Genomic DNA, 15,526 nt, shown 5'->3' with positions numbered 1-15,526 from the left:
GATACATGGTACCCAATTCATGAATCCAGAACGCTTCACGCTGTTTTAGCATTTTCTCTCTGTCCCCACCTCTACGTAATTTTGGGACATGATCAATGATCTGAAAACGAAGTTGATTTATGGCATGTTTTTTATCTAAAAAATGTTCTGCGACTGGAGCTTTAAGATTTTTAGTTCTTATAGAACTTTTATGCTCTATAATTCTATCGCGTATGCACCTTGTTGTCTCTCCAATATAGCTCCGCCCACAGGGACATTTAATTAGATAAATTACATAATCAGTGTTACAGGTATAGTATCCCCTAATGTAATATTTTTTACCATTACATGGGTGGTGGAACACCGGGCCTTTAATTAAATTTCCACAGCATGAACAATTAAGGCATGCATATGAACCACATCTGTTAGTAGTTATATATCTCTGGTTCATAGTTTTTCTAGATCCTATATCTGCCTTAATTAAATGATCATGGAGATTTTTGCTGCGTTTATATGCAGGCATAGGTGGTTTCTGGAATTCTAGAATGTTAGGGTTACATTCACTTAATATATTCCAATGTTTCCTCACTATTTTTTGTATTGCCGGACTGAGACTAGAAAATTCTGAGACAAAGGCTAATCTACTATCTTTGTCAGTCTCCTTTCTCTTATTTGTAGTTTGTAACAAACTTTCTCTAGGAGTAGACAAAATAGATCTAATTTCCTTTTTAATTAAAGTTAGTGGGTAGCCTCGCTCAATAAACCTTTTACCCATATCTTCCAATCTGTCCTCTACCATATTGGGGTCAGAAACAATACGTCTGACTCTTAATAGTTGGCTTTTTGGAAGAGAGTTTATTAGGGATGGAGAATGTGCACTATTATAATGTAACAAACTGTTACGGTCAGTACTTTTCCTGAATAAATCAGTTTTTAGAGTGCAGCCATCCTTAATCACTTTGGTGTCTAAAAATTCAATAGTTTCCTCATTCCATGTTAGTTTAAATTTGATATGATTGCTGGCAGAATTCAAGTCTGCCACAAATGCCATTAGGGTTCCAACGTCGCCCAGCCATACCCCGAAGATATCATCTATGTAGCGCCACCAAGTGGCGCCACATAGAGTAAACCAATTATTACAAAAAACAAATTTTTCTTCGAATACATTCATAAAAATGTTGGCGTAGTTTGGGGCGACGTTGGAACCCATGGCTGTACCTTGAATCTGCATATAAAAGTTGTCTTCAAAAAGAAAATAATTGCAATTTAGTACCATATCAAGTAACTGTAACAAAAAGTCAACTTTCTGTCTATTCAATTTAGAATCATTTACCAGCACTGACTCTACAGCTCCCAGACCACTGGCATGTGTAATGGAGGTGTATAAACTGTCTACATCTAAGCTATAAAGAATAAACTTACTTGAAGAGAAGTTTAAAGTATCCAATTTAAGGAGGAAGTCACTGGTATCCTTAATGAAAGATGTAGACAGTTCCACATAAGGTCTAAGTATCTTATCTAAAAAACCAGATACATTAGTAAGTACAGAGTCAGTGCTCGCAATGATGGGGCGACCAGGGGGGGTTTCAAGGTTTTTGTGTATCTTGGGGAGGACATATATCACTGGGGTGTGGGGATGTTTAACTGTAAGAAACTTAACTAGGTCTACATCTATCAAGTTGTTTTTAAGAGCTGTATTTAATTTATAATCCAATTCTTTTTGTATAGAAAATACAGGGTTTTTTGTTAGTTTCTTATAAACAGTACTGTCCTCTAATTGCCTATAAATTTCATTAATATAATCAGTTTTGGACATTAAAACTAAAGCTCCACCCTTATCGGCTCTTTTCAATATGATATCTTTTTTTGATTTTATTGCTTCCAAGGTTTCAAATTCTTTTTTGTTAAAATTCACTGATTTTAAATTGTTGTTAAAATAATTTTTCCTATGATTAAATTGCTCATTAGTTTCAGTAATATGTTGAAGATGTTCAATATCCTTTTTAACTAAATCTATATAAGTTTCCACACTATGATTTAATTGGTTAGGAATAAATGTACTCTTATTACCTAAACCAAGTTGCTGCATAGAAATACTTTCTTTATTTTGCACTTTGGGTTTATCTTGATATTGAATATCACTAAAGAAGGCTTTCAATTTTAGAGTACGAAAAAACCTAAATAGATCAGTTTGCAATCTAAAAAAATTACATTTCTGCTTTGGACAGTAAGATAGTCCTTTGTTTAAGACGGAAAGTTCATCAACAGTAATGTCAGCCTTAGAGATATTTACCACGTTGTTAACGGTTATGCTTTCTTCTGAGATCGAAGTTGAAGATTTGATTTCACTTTGTTGGTCGTGGTTTTTTTGGCTTTTGCGGTGTTTCTTTCCTCCACGCCTTTGTCGGCGTCTGAGTCCCCCGGAGATGTGCCTGATGATTCCGAGCTGCTGCCATGGTATGCCGGTATTCCTCCGCGGCGTCTCTGACGACCGGAAGTTGTTCTGCGGTTGGTGCCTTCCGGGTCATACCGCCACCGATAGACTCTACCTTGGGTGTAATCTTTTTCGTCTCGACTGAATTTGGTACGTTTCCGTACTTCGATCTCTTTTCTGAGATCATCAATCTTGGATGTAGTATCTGTCAGTATTTTGTTTGACTCCTCTTGTGGCAAGGTATGTTTAATGGTGGATTCCATCTCTGTCAATATTGTTTGTTGTTGTACAATTTCTTTGTTAAGGCAATCAACTGTTAGTACCATAATGTCCATAGAGCATTTATTTAATATTTGCTCAAATACATCACAGTAATCTTTATTATCCCGCATTAGTGTAGGGCGGGCATTCATACGCAGTCCCCGTGGGATTCTTTTTACACGATGATATTCCGCTAAAGTTCTTGCATGTAAATCATATGCAAGTTTTTTCTTTGCAAGCTTTTCATATTCTTTTACTGAAGTATCTGAGGGAGCCATCTGTAGGAAATCTCTTTGGCCTTTGGTGAGGGTGGTAATTCTTGAGGCTTCCATTTCTGAGTAAGAAAAAGTTTTAAATCCTGCTTGTGTCTCTTCCATTGTTTCACACAGTTCTGTGTAATGCTGGTGCAGGGACTTTAAGGAAGCAAACAGCTAGTGGAGAAATAGAGCAAAGTCCAGCACACAGGTGCTATCCTGCAAAGTCACAATGACCTGCTTCCAAGGTCAGGATAGTGATACCAAAAAAAACAGAGAGTAGTGACAGCAAAGATATTTATTTGTGAGACAGCAGGACAAACAGCAACGTTTCGAGACTTCTGTCTCTTTGTCAAGCTAATGTGTACAATAAACTAAAACACCTTATATAGCAATCTACCACCAGGTGGCGCTAAAAACACAGGTAAAAATTAACCTCTTATATACTTAATATATTTATCATATAACACATATAAATTATGTACAAAAGATACTCCATAATTATCGTTTCAATAATATCTTTCATAAATTTGCAATTGTATTTATGATAAAATGTACAAAATTTAAAGTGCAGTGTACAAAATTTACTCAGAAATAATCCCCTAGATATTTACTAGAAAGTTTACAATACAAAATTTATAGTGCAATATTGAATTCTGAATAAATTAACAAGAGTTTTTTTAAAAAATATTTTAAATTTTCAAAAATTTTTGAAAATTTAAAATATTTTTTAAAAAAACTCTTGTTAATTTATTCAGAATTCAATATTGCACTATAAATTTTGTATTGTAAACTTTCTAGTAAATATCTAGGGGATTATTTCTGAGTAAATTTTATACACTGCACTTTAAATTTTGTACATTTTATCATAAATACAATTGCAAATTTATGAAAGATATTATTGAAACGATAATTATGGAGTATCTTTTGTACATAATTTATATGTGTTATATGATAAATATATTAAGTATATAAGAGGTTAATTTGTACCTGTGTTTTTAGCGCCACCTGGTGGTAGATTGCTATATAAGGTGTTTTAGTTTATTGTACACATTAGCTTGACAAAGAGACAGAAGTCTCGAAACGTTGCTGTTTGTCCTGCTGTCTCACAAATAAATATCTTTGCTGTCACTACTCTCTGTTTTTTTTTTTACGTAATAGGCATTGCACAGATCCTATGTCGTCAGGGGCTTGATACAACTCCCCATGTTTAATCACCCAGTCAGCCTTATTATTCGACCGGGAAATGAAAAACATGCCAGTGCCTGCGTCCTAACGGCCTTAATGTCCCCCTACTAAAACTAGGAAAATCTGAATCCAAGTTTAATAAGGTTAGATGGAAATTTAATCAAGTGCCCAAACCTTCTCTGAGATCCTCTACCCCCAGAAAAGAAGTTAGCACTTACCTAATTTTCTGCCTGGCAGCAAGGCAGTACCCAGGTTTAAGAGGTCCTCTCCCTCCCTTGGACCTGGAAAGAAACGAAAGTCCTGAGTAAATATCCCTCAGGTTTTCTTAGGCAGGGCAGCATCAGAATATGGGAGCCACAGTGAGAATTACGTCCCACAAGTTCCCATTGCTCTAAAGCCACCAAAGCTCTACTGTAGAGACTGATATGGGCTGCGACTACACCCTAGAACAAAGTAGCACAATCTTGCACTACTTAAAAATAATAAACTCTTGATTGAAGAATCTTTTCTAACACCTCACTTTACCTCTTCCTATCACTAACATAGGCAAAGAGAATGACTGGGGTGGGAGGGAAGGGAGGAGCTATTTAACAGCTCTGCTGTGGTGCTCTTTGCCTCCTCCTGCTGACCAGGAGGTGAATATCCCATTAGTAATTAAGATATTCCATGGACTCATTGTGTCTTAAAAAAGAAATAGTTTCTCCTTGATGTGTTCCCAGACACTTGTTATACTAGCTGCAAGTCATAGCTGTAGGGGTAATTGTTTCTTTAGGTTTAGGTTTGTATATGAAATTTACAAACCTAAAATTTAAGTTTTTGCCCATTTAAGACAGAACTCATTTAATGGGCTGAGCCTACATAAGGAACAAATCTAATAATTTCTTTATACACAAAATGCTGCCTTATTTTTTCTCCTTCTGTGTAGAGAATTGCGGATACTGGGTATTGGCAGTATATGGGGTTAATAGTGTAGGGGTGTTTGTGGTGCGCTATTGGAGGTCTAGGGGTTAATAGGTTAGGAAGTTAATTGTGGTGGGCTATTGGCGGTTATGGGTTTAGTTAGTGCAGGGTTAGTTTGCGGTGGTGGGTTATGTTGGTTTAGGGATACATAGCTATAGTTATTAGGTTGTATGCAATATATTTAAAAAGGATCCTTTACTTTGCATTGCCAATGTCCATGCCGATGCTGCTAGCATTATTTCTCCAGCATCGTAACCATTGCGATGTACAGTAAAACGCCCCTCAGCGATGCTGCCTTTAAAGAGTAATGTCGACACTTTTGAATATTACGTCTGGCATTCTTGAAATTGCATTGGATCCCTTTTGAATATATCGCTGCCTTGCAGCACTTTCGATCATTGGGGCCCAAGTATTGGGATTTGGCATACATACATATATAAGATAAGGAAGCATGTATGTGTACAGAAAGTGATAACATAATGAAATTTGATTTTACCTGCAAGCTTAACCCTATTTAAAGGGGTTGTGGTTTCAAACAACAAAACAGGCTATGTCATAACAATTTCTTATACATTTTATACTCTGCAGCTGGCATAAGTCATAGGAAATACACCAAGAGAAAATCTATTTTACAGTACACGGTCCCTTTAATTACATATTATGTACAGAATGATAGAATAAAATATAGGTGGCCCTCTGTTTACGCCGGTTCAATTTGTGCTGTTTCAGAATAACAAGCTTTTTTTTCAGTCATGGGACTGCTATAGAAATGCATTAAAAATCAGTGCACTAATTAAAATAGCCAGTAGGTGGAGCTGTCCGCGTGTGTTTCAGCAAAGTTAAGCTAGTTTAACAGCCTGAAATTGATCTGTGTACACAGATCAGACAAGACCTATCATGCAAGATCTTTCAGCCACTTCCCTATTATCTTCCTGTCCAGCTGCTTGAGATGAGGGTGCCTAACTGCCTATTAATCACTGCAGATTGAAATGCATAAAATAGGTGCAGAACTAATTATCTAACATGCTAACAATGAAGAACTGATTGCAGAAAAATGCAAGTAAAACATTTTTGTTCATTAAACTTAGTTTGATGATGATGCTATCTGTTGTGTGATTATTTTATTAGGTGATGTTTAGCAAATGTTTTTGTTCATTAAACTTAGTTTGATGATACAATCTATATTATTAGGTTTATAATGCTGTTTAGCATTTAAAGTCTTCATTTCAAACCTTTAAAAATAATGTATTAGGTGTTACTTATGACAATTTTGAGAGGGGCCTGGAACCTAACTCCCTCAGTTCCCATTGACATACATTATAAACTGGCTTTCAATTCACAACGGTTTCGATTTACAACCATTCCTCCTGGAACCTAACCCCGGCGTAAACTGAGGGCTACCTGTACTGATCTATACAACACATTCACACGCAAATGATTATAGATATTCAGAATGTGGATTAACATACATTTCCATAGCAGTCTTCATCATCTTCTGACATTGCCGGTAAATATGCTGTGAGTTTTGGTGGAGTTTGAAGGTGCAAATCTGTCCATGTAATGCTCTCAAAGAATGGATGGGCTTTAAGAGGCTCAAAACCCCCCATCCCCTCGCAGCCTAATCGCTTAGTAGGGTCTTGAACCTAAAATTAAATAAAACATTCTATTTACACAGGAAATGTAGCAAAAAACATAATTTATGCTTACCTGATAAATTTATTTCTCTTGTGATGTATCGAGTCCACGGATTCATCCTTACTTGTGGGATATTCTCCTCCCCTACAGGAAGTGGCAAAGAGAACACCCACAGCAGAGCTGCCTATATAGCTCCCCCCTTAGCTTCACCCCTCAGTCATTCGACCGAAGGCTAGGAAGAAAAAGGAGAAACTATAGGGTGCAGTGGTAACTGAAAGTTTAAAAATAAAAATATATATGCCTGTCTTAATAAACAGGGCGGGCCGTGAACTCGATACATCACAAGAGAAATAAATTTATCAGGTAAGCATAAATTATGTTTTCTCTTGTAAGATGTATTGAGTCCACGGATTCATCCTTACTTGTGGGACACAAATACCAAAGCTTTAGGACACGGATGAAGGGAGGGACAAGACAGGGACCTTAATCGGAAGGCACCACTGCTTGTAGAACCTTTCTCCCAAAAATAGCCTCCGAAGAAGCAAAAGTATAAAATTTTTAAAATTTGTAAAAAGTATGAAGCGAAGACCAAGTCACCGCATTACAAATCTGTTCAACAGAAGCCTCTTTTTTAAAAGCCATGTGGAAGCCACAGCTCTAGTAGAATGAGCAGTAATTCTTTCAGGAGACTGTTGGCCAGCAGTCTCATAAGCCAAACGGATGACGCTTTTCAGCCAAAAGGAAAAAGAGGTAGCCGTAGCCTTCTAACCTCTCCGCTTACCAGAATAAACAACAATGAATGAAGATGTTTGACGGAAATCTTTAGTTGCTTGTAAGTAGAACTTTAAAGCACGAACCACATCAAGATTGTGCAACAGAAGTTGCTTCTTTGAAGAAGGATTAGCACACAGTGAAGGAACAACAATCTCTTGATTGATATTCTTATAAAAAACAACCTTAGGAAGAAACCCAGGTTTGGTACACAAAACCACCTTATCTGCATGGAAAATAAGATAAGGGGAATCGCACTGTAAAGCATATAGCTCAGAAACTCTTCGAGCCGAAGAGATAGCTACTAAAAACAAAACTTTCCAAGATAGAAGTTTAATATCCATGGAATGCATAGGTTCAAACGGAACCCCTTGAAGAACTTTAAGAACTAAATTTAGGCTCCATGGCGGAGCAACAGGTTTAAATACAGGCTTGATTCTGACCAAAGCCTGACTAAATGCTCGAACGTCTGGGACATCTGCCAGACGTTTGTGTAGAAGAATAGACAAAGCAGATATTTGTCCTTATAAGGAACTAGCTGATAATCCCTTCTCCAAACCTTCTTGGAGAAAACATAATTTATGCTGACCTGATAAATTTATTTCTCTTGTAGTGTATCCAGTCCACGGATCATCCATTACTTGTGGGATATTCTCCTTCCCAACAGGAAGTTGCAAGAGGATCACCCACAGCAGTGCTGCTATATAGCTCCTCCCCTCATTGCCATATCCAGTCATTCGACCGAAACAAGACGAGAAAGGAGAAACCATAGGGTGCAGTGGTGACTGTAGTTTAATTAAAATTTAGACCTGCCTTAAAAGGACAGGGCGGGCCGTGGACTGGATACACTACAAGAGAAATAAATTTATCAGTTAAGCATAAATTATGTTTTCTCTTGTTAAGTGTATCCAGTCCACGGATCATCCATTACTTGTGGGATACCAATACCAAAGCTAAAGTACACGGATGATGGGAGGGACCAGGCAGGAACTTAAACGGAAGGAACCACTGCCTGTAGAACCTTTCTCCCCAAATCAGCCTCCGAAGAAGCAAAAGTGTCAAATTTGTAAAATTTTGAAAAGGTGTTAAGCGAAGACCAAGTCGCAGCCTTGCAAATCTGTTCAACAGAGGCCTCATTTTTAAAGGCCCAGGTGGAAGCCACAGCTCTAGTAGAATGAACTGTAATCCTTTCAGGGGGCTGCTGTCCAGCAGTCTCATAGGCTAAGCGTATTATGCTCCGAAGCCAAAAGGAGAGAGAGGTTGTCGAAGCTTTTTGACCTCTCCTCTGTCCAGAGTAAACGACAAACAGGGCAGATGTTTGATGAAAATCTTTAGTAGCCTGTAAGTAGAACTTCAAGGCACGGACTACGTCCAGATTATGTAAAAGACGTTCCTTCTTTGAAGAAGGATTAGGACACAATGATGGAACAACAATCTCTTGATTGATATTCCTGTTAGAAACCACCTTAGGTAAAAACCCAGGTTTGGTACGCAGAACTACCTTGTCTGAATGAAAAATCAGATAAGGAGAATCACAATGTAAGGCAGATAACTCAGAGACTCTTCGAGCCGAGGAAATAGCCATCAAAAACAGAACTTTCCAAGATAAAAGTTTAATATCAATGGAATGAAAGGGTTCAAACGGAACTCCCTGAAGAACTTTAAGAACCAAGTTTTAGCTCCACGGGGGAGCAACAGTTTTAAACACAGGCTTAATCCTAACCAAAGCCTGACAAAATGCCTGGACGTCTGGAACTTCTGCCAGACGCTTGTGCAAAAGAATAGACAGAGCAGAGATCTGTCCTTTTAAAGAACTAGCTGATAAGCCTTTGTCCAAACCCTCTTGAAGAAAGGACAATATCCTAGGAATCCTAACCTTACTCCATGAGTAACTCCTGGATTCACACCAATAAAGATATTTACGCCATATCTTATGGTAGATTTTCCTGGTGACAGGCTTCCGAGCCTGTATTAAGGTATCAATGACTGACTCGGAGAAGCCACGCCTTGATAGAATCAAGCGTTCAATCTCCATGCAGTCAGTCTCAGAGAAATTAGATTTTGATGATTGAAAGGACCTTGTATTAGAAGGTCCTGCCTCAGAGGCAGAGTCCATGGTGGAAGAGATGACATGTCCACTAGGTCTGCATACCAGGTCCTGCGTGGCCACGCAGGCGCTATCAGAATCACCGATGCTCTCTCCTGTTTGATTTTGGCAATCAGTCGAGGGAGCAGAGGAAACGGTGGAAACACATAGGCCAGGTTGAAGAACCAAGGAGCTGCTAGAGCATCTATCAGCGTTGCTCCCGGGTCCCTGGACCTGGATCCGTAACAAGGAAGCTTGGCGTTCTGGCGAGACGCCATGAGATCCAGTTCTGGTTTGCCCCAACGATGGACCAGTTGAGCAAACACCTCCGGATGGAGTTCCCACTCCCCCCGGATGAAAAGTCTGACGACTTAGAAAATACGCCTCCCAGTTCTCTACGCCTGGGATGTGGATTGCTGACAGGTGGCAAGAGTGAGACTCTGCCCAGCGAATTATCTTCGAGACTTCTAACATCGCTAGGGAACTCCTGGTTCCCCCTTGATGGTTGATGTAAGCCACAGTCGTGATGTTGTCCGACTGAAATCTGATGAACCTCAGTGTTGCTAACTGAGGCCAAGCTAGAAGAGCATTGAATATTGCTCTTAACTCCAGAATATTTATTGGGAGGAGTTTCTCCTCCTGAGTCCACAATCCCTGAGCCTAAAGGGAGTTCCAGACTGCACCCCAACCTAGAAGGCTGGCATCTGTTGTTACAATCGTCCAATCTGGCCTGCGAAAGGTCATACCCTTGGACAGATGGACCCGAGAAAGCCACCAGAGAAGAGAATCTCTGGTCTCTTTATCCAGATTTAGTAGAGGGGACAAATCTGAGTAATCCCCATTCCACTGACTTAGCATGCATAATTGCAGCGGTCTGAGATGCAGGCGCGCAAATGGCACTATGTCCATTGCCGCTACCATTAAGCCGATTACTTCCATGCACTGAGCCACTAACGGGCGTGGAATGGAATGAAGGACACGGCAAGCATTTAGAAGTTTTGATAACCTGGACTCCGTCAGGTAAATTTTCATCTCTACAGAATCTATAAGAGTCCCTAGGAAGGAAACCCTTGTGAGAGGAGATAGAGAACTCTTTTCTTCGTTCACTTTCCACCCATGCGACCTCAGAAATGCCAGAACTATCTCTGTATGAGACTTGGCAATTTGAAAGCTTGACGCCTGTATCAGGATGTCGTCTAGATACGGAGCCACCGCTATGCCTCGCGGTCTTAAAACCGCCAGAAGTGAGCCCAGAACCTTTGTAAAAATTCTCGGGGCAGTGGCCAACCCGAAGGGAAGAGCTACAAATTGGTAATGCCTGTCTAGAAAGGCAACCCTTAGGAACCGATGATGATCTTTGTGAATCGGAATGTGAAGGTAGGCATCCTTTAAGTCCACTGTGGTCATGTACTGACCCTCTTGGATCATGGGTAGGATGGTCCGAATAGTTTCCATTTTGAATGATGGAACTCTGAGGAATTTGTTTAAAAGATCTTTAGATCCAAGATTGGTCTGAAGGTTCCCTCTTACTTGGGAACCACAAACAGATTTGAATAAAATCCCTGTCCTTGTTCCGTCCGCGGAACTGGATGGATCACTCCCATTACTAGGAGGTCTTGCACACAGCTTAGGAATGCCTCTTTCTTTATCTGGTTTGCTGATAACCTTGAAAGATGAAATCTCCCTTGTGGAGGAGAAGCTTTGAAGTCCAGAAGATATCCCTGAGATATGATCTCCAACGCCCAGGGATCCTGAACATCTCTTGCCCACGCCTGGGCGAAGAGAGAAAGTCTGCCCCCCACTAGATCCGTTTCCGGATAGGGGGCCGTTCCTTCATGCTGTCTTGGGGGCAGCAGCAGGCTTTCTGGCCTGCTTGCCCTTGTTCCATGACTGGTTAGGTTTCCAGGCCTGTCTGGAATGAGCAACAGTTCCCTCTTGTTTTGAAGCGGAGGAAGTTGATGCTGCTCCTGCCTTGAAATTTCGAAAGGCACGAAAATTAGACTGTTTGGCCTTTGATTTGGCTCTGTCCTGAGGAAGGGTATGACCCTTGCCTCCAGTAATGTCAGCAATAATTTCCTTCAAGCCAGGCCCGAATAAGGTCTGCCCCTTGAAAGGAATGTTGAGTAATTTAGACTTTGAAGTCACGTCAGCTGACCAGGATTTAAGCCATAGCGCCCTACGTGCCTGGATGGCGAATCCGGAATTCTTAGCCGTTAGTTTAGTCAAATGAACAATAGCATCAGAAACAAATGAGTTAGCTAGCTTAAGCGTTCTAAGCTTGTCAATAATTTCATTCAATGGAGCTGTCTGGATGGCCTCTTCCAGGGCCTCAAACCAGAATGCCGCCGCTGCAGTGACAGGCGCAATGCATGCAAGGGGCTGTAAAATAAAACCTTGTTGAATAAACATTTTCTTAAGGTAACCCTCCAATTTTTTATCCATTGGATCTGAAAAAGCACAACTGTCCTCAACCGGGATAGTGGTACGCTTTGCTAAAGTAGAAACTGCTCCCTCCACCTTAGGGACCGTCTGCCATAAGTCCTGTGTAGTGGCGTCTATTGGAAACATTTTTCTAAATATAGGAGGTGGGGAAAAGGGCACACCGGGTCTATCCCACTCCTTGCTAATAATTTCTGTAAGCCTTTTAGGTATAGGAAAAACGTCAGTACACACCGGCACCGCATAGTATCTATCCAGCCTATACTATTTCTCTGGAATTGCAACTGTGTTACAGTCATTCAGAGCAGGTAATACCTCCCCAAGCAATACACGGAGGTTCTCAAGCTTACATTTAAAATAAGAAATCTCTGAATCAGGTTTCCCCGAGTCAGAGAAGTCACCCACAGACTGAAGCTCTCCGTCCTCATGTTCTGCATACTGTGACGCAGTATCAGACATGGCTCTAACAGCATTTGCGCGCTCTGTATCTCTCCTAACCCCAGAGCTATCGCGCTTGCCTCTTAATTCAGGCAATCTAGATAATACCTCTGACAGGGTATTATTCATGATTGCAGCCATGTCCTGCAAGGAAATCGCTATGGGCGTCCCTGATGTAATTGGCGCCATATTAGCGTGCGTCCCCTGAGCGGGAGGCGAAGGGTCTTACACGTGGGGAGAGTTAGTCGGCATAACTTCCCCCTCAACAGAACCCTCTGGTGATAATTCTTTTATAGATAAAGACTGATCTTTACTGTTTAAGGTGAAATCAATACATTTAGTACACATTCTCCTATGGGGCTCCACCATGGCTTTCAAACATAATGAACAAGTAGGTTCCTCTGTGTCAGACATGTTTAAACAGACTAGCAATGAGACTAGCAAGCTTGGAAAACACTTTAAAACAAGTTTACAAGCAATATAAAAAACGTTACTGCGCCTTTAAGAAACACAAATTTTCCCAAATTTTGAAATAACAGTGAAAAAATGCAGTTACACTAACGAAATTTTTACAGTGTATGTAATAAGTTAGCAGAGCATTGCACCCACTTGCAAATGGATGATTAACCCCTTAATACCAAAAACGGAATAACAAATGACAAAAACGTTTTTCAAACAGTCACAACTGCCACAGCTCTACTGTGGCTTTTTACCTCCCTCAATACGACTTTTGAAGCCTTTTGAGCCCTTCAGAGAAGTCCTGGATCATGCAGGAAGAAGCTGGATGTCTGTGTCTGTAATTTTTGCTGTGCAAAAAAACGTCAAAATAGGCCCCTCCCACTCATATTACAACAGTGGGAAGCCTCAGGGAACTGTTTCTAGGCAAAATTCAAGCCAGCCATGTGGAAAAAACTAGGCCCCAATAAGTTTTATCACCAAACATATGTAAAAAACGATTAAACATGCCAGCAAACGTTTTAAAATACACTTTTATAAGAGTATGTATCTCTATTAACAAGCCTGATACCAGTCGCTATCACTGCATTTAAGGCTTTACTTACATTACTTCGGTATCAGCAGCATTTTCTAGCAAATTCCATCCCTAGAAAAATATTTTAACTGCACATACCTTATTACAGGAAAACCTGCACGCTATTCCCCCTCTGAAGTTACCTCACTCCTCAGAATATGTGAGAACAGCAAAGGATCTTAGTTACTTCTGCTAAGATCATAGAAAACGCAGGCAGATTCTTCTTCTAAATACTGCCTGAGATAAACAGTACACTCCGGTACCATTTAAAAATAACAAACTTTTGATTGAAGAAATAAACTAAGTATAAAACACCACAGTCCTCTTACGACCTCCATCTTAGTTGAGAGTTGCAAGAGAATGACTGGATATGGCAGTGAGGGGAGGAGCTATATAGCAGCTCTGCTGTGGGTGATCCTCTTGCAACTTCCTGTTGGGAAGGAGAATATCCCACAAGTAATGGATGATCCGTGGACTGGATACACTTAACAAGAGAAAAGACAATATTCTAGGAATCCTAATCTTACTCCACGAGTAACCTTTGGATTCACACCAATAAAGATATTTGCACCAAATCTTATGATAGATCTTCCTGGTGATAGGCTTTCTAGCCTGAATCAGGGTATCAATGACCGACTCAAAGAAACCACGCTTTGATAGAATCAGGCGTTCAATCTCTAAGCAGTCAGACGAAGAGAAATTAGATTTGGATGCGTGAACAGACCTTGGATTAGAAGGTCCTGCCTCATTGGCAGAGTCCATGGTAGAACCGAGGACATGTCCACTAGGTCTGCATACCAAGTCCTGCGTGGCCACGCAGGTGCTATCACATCAGATCCAATTCTGGTGTGCCCCATAGCTGAATCAGCTGGGCAAATACCTCCGGATGGAGTCCCCACTCCCCCAGATGAAAAATCTAACGACTTAGGAAATCCGCCTCCCAGTTCTCTACTCCTGGGATGTGGATTGCTGAGAGATGGTAAGAGTGATCCTCTGCCCATCGGATTATTTTGGTTACCTCCATCATTGCTAGATAACTCCTTGTTCCTCCTTGATGATTGATATAAGCTACATTCGTGATGTTGTCCTACTGAAACCGGATGAATTTGGCCGCAGCAAGCTGAGGCTACGCCTGAAGCGCATTGAATATCGCTCAGTTCTAGAATATTTATCGGGAGAAGAGATTCCTCCCGAGACCATAAACCCTGTGCTTTCAGGGAGTTCCAGACTGCCTCCCAGCCTAGCAGGCTGGCATCTGTCATTACAATGAGCCACTCTGGCCTGTGGAAACACATTCCCTGAGACAGGTTGTCCTGAGACAACCACCAGAGAAGAGAATCTCTGGGCTCCTGGTCGAGATGCAGTTGAGGAGACAAAGTTGACGCCTGAAATAAGATGTCGTCTAGATAATCTGCTATGCCCCGTGGTCGTAGAACTGCCAGAAGGGACCCTAGCACCCTTGTGAAAATTCTGTGAATAGGGATGTGTAGATATGCATCCTTTAAGTCCACGGTGGTCATATATTGACCCTCCTGGATCAGAGGTAGAATAGACCGAATAGTCTCCATCTTGAATGATGGAACTTTGAGGAACTTGTTTAGAATTTTGAGATCCAAGATAGATCTAAAAGTTCCCTCTTTTTTGGAAACCACAAACAGGTTTGAGTAAAAACCTAGCCCCTGTTCCTCTTTTGGGACTAGGGGGATCACCCCATGGTATGTAGGTCTTCTACACAGCGTAAGAACGCCTCTCTCTTTGTCTGTTTACAGACAATCGAGAAATGTAAAAAGTCCCCCTTGGAAGAGAGCCTTTGAATTCCAGAAAATATCCCTGGGACACAATTTCTAAAACCCAGGGATCGTGAACATCTCTTGACCAAGCCTGAGCGAAGAGAGAGAGTCTGCCCCCTACTAGATCCGGTCCTGGATCGGGGGCTACCCGTTCATGCTGTCTTAGAGCCAGCTGCAGGCTTCTTGGCCTGTTTACCCTTGTTCCAAGCCTGGTAAGGTCTCCAGACTGACTTGGATTGGGCAGAATTCCCCTCTTGCTTT

The 15,526-nt window shown here is 40.8% G+C and overlaps 1 protein-coding gene across 1 annotated transcript in view; it reads right to left on the bottom strand.

Moving 5' to 3' along the window:
* The window catches only part of PDPK1 (3-phosphoinositide dependent protein kinase 1), a 267,190-nt gene that overhangs the window by 64,108 nt on the left and 187,556 nt on the right, over positions 1–15,526 (bottom strand). The window contains exon 10 of the mRNA XM_053694510.1: positions 6,546–6,719. Coding sequence (XP_053550485.1) covers positions 6,546–6,719 — 174 coding nt within the window. The remainder of the gene's footprint in view (positions 1–6,545; positions 6,720–15,526) is intronic.

Source organism: Bombina bombina, chromosome 11 (genome assembly GCF_027579735.1).
Source record: "Bombina bombina isolate aBomBom1 chromosome 11, aBomBom1.pri, whole genome shotgun sequence".
In the NCBI taxonomy this organism is placed as follows: domain Eukaryota; kingdom Metazoa; phylum Chordata; class Amphibia; order Anura; family Bombinatoridae; genus Bombina; species Bombina bombina.
The sequence above is the reverse complement of the archived record's forward strand: the minus strand, read 5'-3'. Positions and strand labels throughout refer to the sequence as shown.